This window comes from Python bivittatus, unplaced genomic scaffold, assembly GCF_059951505.1.
Source record: "Python bivittatus isolate LINGU-HERP-01145 unplaced genomic scaffold, Pbiv_v1 ctg000310_np1212, whole genome shotgun sequence".
Taxonomy (NCBI): domain Eukaryota; kingdom Metazoa; phylum Chordata; class Lepidosauria; order Squamata; family Pythonidae; genus Python; species Python bivittatus.
This window is the reverse complement of record NW_028277054.1, coordinates 5781218-5791264: the sequence shown is the minus strand read 5'-3', so window position 1 is coordinate 5791264 and position 10047 is coordinate 5781218. Positions and strand designations below refer to the sequence as shown.

Sequence of the window (10047 nt, the reverse complement as noted above, 5' to 3'; positions counted from 1 at the left end):
GACTGTGTTGATGGATGTCACCTATTGTATAAAGGTTGTTGGTTTCCTCCAGGCATTGATAACCAAGCTCTTTATTGACAGGTGTGATATGGATGCCTCTGCCATTCTTTATCTTCTATTTTCTCCTCCCTGCCCAGTCTGACCTCATGATAGATACAGTAGATGCTCTGTCATCACAGACGTAGCCCATCTTTGGCCCTGACGTTATCAAAATAGTAAGTATCCTAGGTAACCCCTCAAAGTTGCTGAGATACAATTCCCAGCATCCCTTATCCTTGATCATCCCTCATCCTTGAAGTTGACCATGAATGTAGTCACTGTCAGGGCAATACCACATTGTCCTGTGGTGGTGCGGGCAAAAATCCACCATCAGCTCATTAAATGACGTTGAGCTATGTGCTTTCTCTCTGCCTCGCAGGATTGTTGTAAGGAAAAAATAGAGGAGGGAGTGCTACATTCACCTCCTTGTGCTTCTAGAGCAGGGTTTCTCAACCTTGGCAACTTGAAGATGGCTGGCTGGGGAATTCTGGGAGTTGAAGTCCACCCATCTTCAAGTTGCCAAGGTTGAGAAACACTGTTCTACAGGAAAGGCAGCATATAAATCTACCAAATAATTAAAAGAAATGAAATTAATGTCTTCCTCAAAGACTTTCATCTAACCATTCCACCCCAAAACGCTCGGGGAAGAAAGACATAGCTAAAAGAAAGCAAAAAACAAAGACAACAAATAAACAACCCAACCCATCACTTTGACTTCTTTTATTTGCTTTTTTAAAAAAATTTTTAAGAATTAATCAGCAGGAAGAGCCACAACTTAAAAATGTAAGTTTCCATTCAGAGTCATTCTGATGAGGCAGGTTCAACCTGGTGAAATGGCTGACATTCAGATTCCAGAATGATTCCAGTATTAATCAGAGGATTCATATTTCAAGGCTTCCCTACATTCAACCTTCTTCAGATCATTTTTGCGTTCTTCATGACCTCTTTCACTCAAAGTTATCAAGGGACAGGAAGAAACACAGCCTTTGATATTATAAGTGATGTTTCCAGGATCTGCAGAAATATCCAACAAGATATGGATCAAGCAAACCTGTAGGCGTTCTTCTCTCACTCTAGTAAAGTCACTAAACAAGTTCCACACAAGTTAATTTTGGGGGACATTTGCAGATTCTAAGATTCTAAGACCCCAAGCCTTTTTTTACAGAAGCAAACTGAAGATGATCACCCATCCATGATTCATTTGGGAGATTCTCCCTATCCAAAATGGATGGGAATTAGGGTGGCCATGAACCAGAGATGGATAAAGTTTGCCAACAAAATTTTGAGTGTCACCTTTCGCTGCATACTGAATGGCTACCTTCTTTCAACGTCATTTCCAAATACAGCTGCCAGGCTGCATTTACATTGCATACTAAACCGGGATAGTTTTAAACTCAGTTCTTTTTGTGGCTTACTGTGCTGGGCGAATTGAGACCATGTGCTTCCTTTACTGTTCAAGGTATGTGCGGTCCCAGAGAAAAGGGTTAATTCACTAACTTGGTCAGAAGCATCCACAAGGGCGGTCAAAAAAATCAAGATTGCATGTGTGACCATGCATTTGAACTCCTTCTCCTTTTAACGTTCAATCTACACAAGCATTCAAACCAGGGTTTGGCTTGGAGATTAGGGAAAAGTAAACTAGCTAATACTGATCAAAACAACCCAGTTCAATCCTGCTCTGCCAGAATTCATTTCTTTTTCTCATTACCTAATTGTTAACTTGCACCCAACATAATAAGGGGATTTTGAATGAAACTCCTACATAACAAACTAGGTGGATAGTCAAAATCTTTGTCTTTGGTTTCAAATTGACCTCTGCAATGCTGTCAGTCTCTTTTGTCAGCTCAGTAAACTTTGGGGTTTCCTCCGGTTCCCAAAAGCTGTATTCAGGGATTGACACTGTGGTTGAAAAATGCGAGATGCCACCATGGTGAGACCAAAGCTCTGCCTGTTTTTTATGTGTGTTGGGGGGGGGGGGGGGACGACAGGTAGAACTTCAATCACCCCTTCTTGACTGCCCTGTTGACCCAGGGTGAATCTTTGATCCTGCAGCACCTCTGGCTGGATTGAAAGCATTGTGAAGTAATCCTATTCTTACTTTTATATGCACTGGTCATCAGATGATGCCGAAACTCACACAATATTCTGAACTGACCAGTGAGATTCCAAAAGCTGCAACCACTAGTTCTGCTAATCCCGATCAGGTTAAAATGTGATCAGTTTTCTTATTGGCTTAAGAGGTTGTGTCAACATTGATCACTTGGTTCAAGGCATTATGCAACACCCCCCTGCCCAGTTACCTCACTAAACACGTTGGGTGAACGCACTCTCCCACCCTGGCTTCATGTTTTTTTAGCCACCTAGTAAAGTGATATAATCATTACATAAATGAATACCACACATAGTGGTGGAATTTTAGACTTTGGACTTAGCGGCTGTTGCATTTGCACCTTAGAAAAATACTGTTATTATTTCTCTTGCTACCAAAGTTTGCAAATGAGCAGGGCCCTTCTTGGGCCCCATTTCTATTCTGCTTTGGGGGACTCTGAGCATTTGCCTGCAAATCTCCCACCAATGGCATCATGCTTTGCATGATTGTTGCAACCCACAATCAAATTAAAAAAAATAATTACAATATTCTTGTCTGTATCCCACGAGATCAAGGCACATAGTTTCAGTTCCTCTGCATTTAACTTCATGTTCAGTGCTGTCCTCAGTAAAAATACCAAAAGCACCAGGACAATAGAGCCCATTCTGGAGGGAGAGGGGCAATCCTGCAAAGAAAAAAAAAAAGGAGGAAGGAAAAGATCAGCAGAAAGATCATCCATGCCAAGGGTCTGTGAGTTCTGTGGACTCTCCTGCCCCCCTTTTCAAAACTGCATGCATTTGCTGTGCCTTGTAAACTTTGAAATACCTGTACCAAAACATTAACCAAATACAATTTCCATCCCCTGACATTACTGCTCATGGCTATGCCCAGCAAGAAAAAGACAGTGTTGTACCGGCCTACCAGGAATGGTTGGGGGTGGGGAGCGGGAAGAGCTGGATAACTTGATTCAGCCCCATTGAGGCACAAATGACCAGACGAGTTATCCTACTTCGGACACATTATGCGAAGACCTAGCTCTCTGGAAAAGGCTGTAAATCTGGGAAAGGTGGAAGAAAAGAGAAGCAGCGGAGGACCAGCAGCAAGACTTCTTTACAGTGGCAATGGGTGTACGGTTGGAAGAGCTGAAGGAACAGGTTAGGGACAGATCATCATGGAGAAAACCTATCTATGTGGTCACTAAGAGTCGACAACGACTTGATGGCACGTAATCAACCTATCAAACAGTTGAACCTCCCAGGATTTGCTTGCAAACTTGTGCAAACAGTAGGCCTGGGTAGCAGCTGGCCCTGAAATGAACTAGAAAGGACATTATCAAGCTTGTGAAGTCCTTTGTGCTGCTCCAACTCTGTTTGAGCACTTTTACTTCCTGGAGGGGCTTCTCTAATACTCTGCCCTCGCACTCAACCTCTTTAGACGGGCCAGAGCAGACTGTTGAAAAGTCACCAAGCAATGCAGAACCTTTGCTGCCCTCCTTATTTATTCATCTGTTAACATTTGTTGTCCACTCTTTCATTCAAGACCTCAAGGAAGGTATGCAGTGCATCTTCCTCCCATTTCCCCCCCCAAAGAAGAACACTGTGAGGCAGGTGCGGCTGAGAGAAAGGGACTGTGTTACACCCCCAGAGAACGTTAGTGCCTTAAGGTGGGCCTGAAATTGGCTCTTCCTCATGCCAATTCAACAGCTTCCCCATGATACCACCCTGTGTGGACGGGGAATACGCTCCATGAAGGAGCTTCAAACTGTTTCAAATGCCCTGAAGTTTGAGAAGTTCCAGAAGGTCCTTCATTAAATTAAATCCTCTTCCCCTCCTTATCAGTTTCAGAGTTGGCAGGTTGGAGCAATGCCTAGCCTGATCAACTACATGAATGAATGCCAGGCCTTAACCCTGGAGCAAAAACTGAGCAAAGCACAAACAGTTTTGGAAGGAGGGTAGGCTAAGGAGAAAAGTAAGAAAAGAGGACATTTCCAACACCTCTGAAAAGTTACAGAGAATTTGCATACTGTATGTCAAGAGCCAAAACACCAGACTGTTGGTTGAGCTACAGGGCCTCCTTCCTTGGAAAGGTGTCCTACAGGGCAGCCTTTTGCTTCTTTTTGGTGTCATTCTTAGATTTGCGAATTGAGGCTTAACATGGCCTGGTGTTCTTTTACATACATACATACATACATACATACATACATACATACATACATATTTACAATTTTTCAATATAGTAAAATATACAAAACAAACAAGAACAAAGATAGAAAATAAGAAATGGAGATACAAGAAAGAAATTGAAAAAGAAAAGAATGGGGAAAAACACACACACACAATTGCGCCTTCTTTCTATTGAGTAATGATCATCTTAAACTTTTCTCCAACCTCTTTGTCTCATTTTTAACCCCAGATCCTCAAATCATCCATTTGTTTTTTTCTTCTTTCAGCAAAAGCCCATACAAGGTTTCAGCCTTCTGAAAAAGTCTTTATTGTTTTTTTCTCTGACCAAACTGGTCAGCTTCTCCATTTCTGCGAGTTCAGTTAATTTGCAAGTTCATTTCATTTCTATGGCCTGGCATTCTTATGAAATAGTAGATCTTACACCCAAGCCCAGTGTGGGAAGCTGAATTCATTAAACTGATATCAGTACTATGCTTGTCTGTACAACAATGACAAATTGGATTTTTTAAAAAAAATCCATAAAAGATTGTCCTCAAGGAAGTTGGCAGGACAAGATCAGTATATATTATTAGACAGTGATGGGAGGATACCGACAGAGTACAGAGAAAGTCAAGAATCATGTCATGTTACCCACCGATATTACCCTCTGAAATAGGGAGGGTGTTGAGAGATCATGTTCTTAGACCTCCTGAACAAACCTACCAGGAAGTGGTTGGTCTTCACACTGATCATTATCACAGCAATTTGTTTTTCCTCTCACGTACATTCCATCCCAAACATGTATGTCAAGACGGCCAAGTTTACAGATGCTGGATGAGAAACAATTCTTATGGATGCCTCTGAATGAAACTGGTCCTGTGTGGATGAGAAAAAAAAAAGGAAGAGGAAGTTAATTTGGAGGCCTTGTAGAGTTTTGAAAATGCCCCTCCCTCAGGCTTTTATCCATTTTAAAGATAAAAGGGAGGGGCATTTTCAAAACATCAGAAGCATGCATGTGATGTCCTCATGCATGCGATGTTTCTGTCTCCTCTTGCCATTCTGCAGCAGTCACCTATCATTATATACAGACAAGACCTATTTTCTTCTACTGTTAAGTGAGTGGTGCCCAATTTTATGCCCCTTTTTGCCATGGTTGTTAAGCGAATCCAGCTTCCCCATTGACTTTGCTTGCTGGAAGCCCCCTGGGAAGGTCACAAATGGTGATCACGTAACCCCGGGATGCTGCAACTGCCATAGATACACATGCCAGTTATCAAGCACCCAAATTTCAATCACATGACCACAAGGACGCTGCAATGGTCATAAGTGCGAGGATTGGTCGTAAGTCACTTTTTTCAATACCATTGCAACTTCAAACAGTCATTAAATGAATAGTCATAAGTCGAAGACTATCCATGAGAATTTCTTCAGAGTCTTCTCTGTGCAAAATTCCAAAAGAATTTCTTTCTTACCAAACAATGAGGGATGGTTTGTAAAGGCAGGAGATGCTCCTGGCAAAAGATTAGCTTAAGCCAGAAAGAGCTGGGAGTGACACCAGCAGGGAGCAGTAACTCGGTCAACCTTGGCAACATGGCTTTTCTAATACTGGGGGACAACAGCCGTCAGGGAACTCCAGGGCTCTAGGTTAGAATGGAAAACAGCCACAAAAGGAGGCTAGGCCAAGCTGTCCGGTGTTGTAGCCAAGAAAGCTCTACAGACAAGTACATATGGTTACCAGGTCAAACTCAGCTTGAGAAAATTATTTAGCCAGAAAAGAAGAACTTGGAAAAGATCCGCATTTTACTGGAAGGAAATGAGTGGAGTAGCCAGTTTGCTTTTACCTACTGAGATGTCTATCAGAATCTTGCCACATTTGTCTTCTGGAGAGGGACATTCCTCCGGATAACCCTCACAGTCTTCTCCAACGTCTTGACAAACTTCACATTTGTGAGAGGTTCCTAAAAAGCAGAAAAAAGTAAAGAATGTGCCTGATTAATTCTATTATCTTATTTCTTCCCCAGGGTTTTTCATTATTTTGAAATGTCAGGGCTGATCAATTGTTTGTGCTGAATCAAATTACTGAAGAGCTGCATTCAGTGGAGAGAAATAAAAACCAGTCAGCAAACCAAGCAATGCTTTAAAGAGCAGGGAGATGGGTTGGTCATTTCAGGAGGGTTGATATGGGGAGAAGTCCTGGGTTGTTTAGGGACAGGCTTAGTCCAGAAGTAGGGTGTTTGGTTTCCATTCAGAAGGTCACAGTTTCGGTTATGCATTTGCAGGTGGTGATGGTAGGAAAGAAAAGAACCGCATAGAATGTCAGCCTTACTAGGTGGACTAGACAGGAAATTTGACCAGATGAGCCAATTCTACATTATTGTAAAGCTGCATTAACAGAATCTTGCAAGTCTGAAAGTACAATTCTCCCCGTCTCCTTTGCAGCCCGAGAAACTAGGGAGGGTCTCTTGTGAGCCTCTTGCCCCATCCACTGTCCAGCTGCAGGCTATGCTATCTCTTATCTGACTGTCTCCTTGGTGGCATCTCTTGGCCCAGTCTCCCAAGGTCTTTCCCACATACCATTACATAGAATGGTGGCCACCTAGAGAGGACAAAAGAGACTTTAGGTCTGGCAGAAGCCGTAATGACACCACACACATCATGAGATCACTTCAGCGGTCCAATCATGAAGTCATGACATCAATGAGTTAGAGTACACAATTTGCATCATTAGCATGATGACACAATGGGCATGACATCACTTGTCCTCATTCAGATGTACGTGAATAAGGCCAATGAAGCGATGGCATCAAATAGGCTATAATGTTCCTCAGCTCTTTCTAGGGCTTTACAAGACGATGGTACCAGTTACACTGGGCTCAGAAGTGGAAGAGTAATCGGTGGAAACAGCTAACTATAGCAAACCTACCCAGAGGATCTGGACACAGCTCCAAGCAATATTCTTCTACCTTTATCCTTTTCCAATCAACTGACATAGCTAAATCATACGCCTAACCTCCAAGCTAATTGTGTCTAGTACAATTCAAGTAAATGGAAAATGTCAGGGGATAGTTATCAGTCAACAAGCTGCAACAGTCTTGAAAGGTAAAACTTACTCAGGTACTAAGCCTGAACTGGATGTGATAACATGAGTAGGAAGGATGGGTTCCTACATAAAACTTCTGCTCCTCAAGGTTTCCAACTTTTCAACACTGAGTGGCAGGAGCTATAGAGAATTGAGGTTTTCTTGAGTGCAGGTAGAAGGCTGCACACCGTTGGCATCCCGAGTTCCAGATGATTGCATGAATTTCTGCTTGCATCCAAGCAAATGGCTTGATGTCTACTGTTGAACTTGGAGAAGTTAAGAACACCGAAAGCAAGGCTGACCCAAGGGTAAAAGATAAGGCAATAGAAGACTTGGAACCCATTTGCCCCAGAACATTCTGCAGTATCATCTCCTTACCTCTAGCTATAAAAATGAAAAGAAGGCAGATGGTCTGTAGGGATTTCATGGCTCAAGATGTCTTTTCTGGTAAAGATCAGAGCTGGATTGGATATGTTGAATTCAGTAAAGTTCTGGATTCTGCTGTAACCAGAGAATCTTCACAACATTAAATAAACATGAGGAGTTTAAAAATGGGACACCCCTCCCCATAATTTATGTCCAGCCTACAAATCCAAAGGCAAACACAAAGTTGACTTGACCAAAACCATTTCAACTTAGCTGACCATCTAGAAAACTGCAATGCTGAGTACATAGCCTTGTAAGCATTTTTGTTGTGTATTGTCATTGGCACATGCCATTTGATCTTATCTGCACTATAAGCAAAGTCCAGTAACAGCCACCAAGTCAAACTGCCAAGTAGCACTTCAGACCGGATGGATAAATGCAGGTGCTGAAAGAAAAGCCAGTTTGGGGGTCAGTAACCAGAGAGGCACAATGGTTAGTCAAACAGTTCCAGGCTCAAAGGAACATAAGCAAGGACTCTGGGGGATTAACTACCCAAAGGTCAGGACCTAGAAAAGGGCAGTAGGACGTATTCATCCATCCAGCCATCCATCCGGTCAGATCCCATCTTTCTTTTAGGAGCTCAAAGAGGCATACATAGTGCCCTCTCCTCCTATTTTTGCTCCACAACAACCTTGTGAGATTGTTGAGCTGAGAAAGAGGGACAGGCCCAGAGTCCTCCAGGGAGCTTCTGCAGCTGAGGGTAGGTTAGAACTAGGATTCCTAGCTTCTAGATCAACTTCTTACCAAATACATCACACTAGTTTTCAATATTATTTCAGTTACTTCCTGTCCCTAACTAATATTTTTCTTTGTTTGTCCTCTGGTACTTCATCTATCCCAGAAGCTGATCAGCAAGGAATCATCTGGCAAGGACCACATTTGGTACAGATCTAGCTTCAAAGTAGAATGAAGTACTCTTGTCTTGGTATTCTTAAATCTGCTTCCCTTGCTCCCCCAGGCACACACAGATTACTAGTTTATATGATGCTTAACCTTAGGATAAAGGAGAGATGCCATTTGTCTCTTTCCATAGCCCCAGATATTTCCAAACTATTTCAAGAACATCCTCTCATCATTCCAAGCCAAGCCAGAGAGCAATACTCATCCTAGGGCAGGGGTTGGGAACCTATGACTCGCGAGCCAGATGTGGTTCTTATGATGGGTTCATCTGGCTCACTGCCAAATCTTTAATAAAAAAAATAACGGGGTACATGTACAATTAGAACACGTCTTCTATCCGCCGAGCGCAGGCCACACCCTCCTCCGCATCGCATCCGCATCCCGCATCCTTGGGACTCACCCTACCTTGCCCCGCAGCATCCGCGGCCGAATGGGCCTGGAGACGCATCGTCCTCCATGTCAGGTTCGGTCAGCACGAGGCTTCAGGGAAGCACGGGGCTGCAGGGAAGCTCGCAACCAGACCACGCGGAATCCACCGGCGGTAGCTAGCGGGGAAAAGAGGAACCGAAAGCGCCGCTAATTAACGAGCCACCTGCGGCCAGCTAAACAGGAAAACCACAGCGGAAGCTTTTAACTATGAACTGATAACGGCGCGAGCATGCAAGGAACGGGGCCGCAGGGCAGCGAAACAAGATCGCAACGCAGCACAGAACCCGCGGGTCTGCACGTAGCAGGGAGGGACCAACCCAGCCGGAGGGGGACTGGCAATCAAAGACAATGGACTCTGACCGACCCTGCCATCATGAACGATCAAGGGGGACATTGGGGGGCCCAATAGCCCACAGCTGCAACGCGATCACGAGGCGGGAAAAAGCGCGGGAAGGGGGGAATATAACAAGTGATGCAATTGTACCAAGCCAGTCCTGGCTTTGCTTGTGACTACTACGTTACGCATGAGTAAACCTTCTTTGTGAACCACATGTGTCACGAGAGTTTCTCTGTCGAACGGGGCAAATCTCACATAAAGCCAGGACTCACCGTCAGCGCTACCCGGTACCACCGAGGAGCGTTTTCTTTCTCAATACAGGCATGACCAGCGACGAGGAATCCGTGGGTCAGCTGGAGCGCGAGGAATCCAGGCTCGCGGAAGGGCGGTCGGAGCCACCCGGGAGCGACGGGGCAGCGGCCAGGGCCGGGCGCCCTCCATCCGAGCGGTGGTCGATGGGCATGAACCAAGGACCAGACGGTTCAGGCGTTACGATGACCCGGGGTTCGGGGTTCCGGAACCGTGAGTGGAGCGAGAAATTCGCCCAACTAGAGGAGAGAGTCGAGCGACGCCTAGACACCGTGGA

At 44.3% G+C, this 10047-nt stretch overlaps 1 protein-coding gene across 1 annotated transcript; it reads right to left on the bottom strand.

Annotated features, from left to right (window-relative positions):
* Positions 1-744: 744 nt before the first annotated feature.
* Positions 745-7938, bottom strand: LOC112543332 (phospholipase A2 inhibitor PIP). The gene is made up of 5 exons (XM_088139956.1): positions 7748-7938; positions 6132-6248; positions 5014-5166; positions 2673-2813; positions 745-1053 (listed from the first exon to the last, which is right to left on the bottom strand). The coding sequence occupies exons 1-5, from the start codon at positions 7794-7796 to the stop codon at positions 908-910; spliced, it is 606 nt and encodes a 201-aa protein (XP_087996082.1). The 5' UTR covers positions 7797-7938; the 3' UTR covers positions 745-907.
* Positions 7939-10047: the final 2109 nt, after the last annotated feature.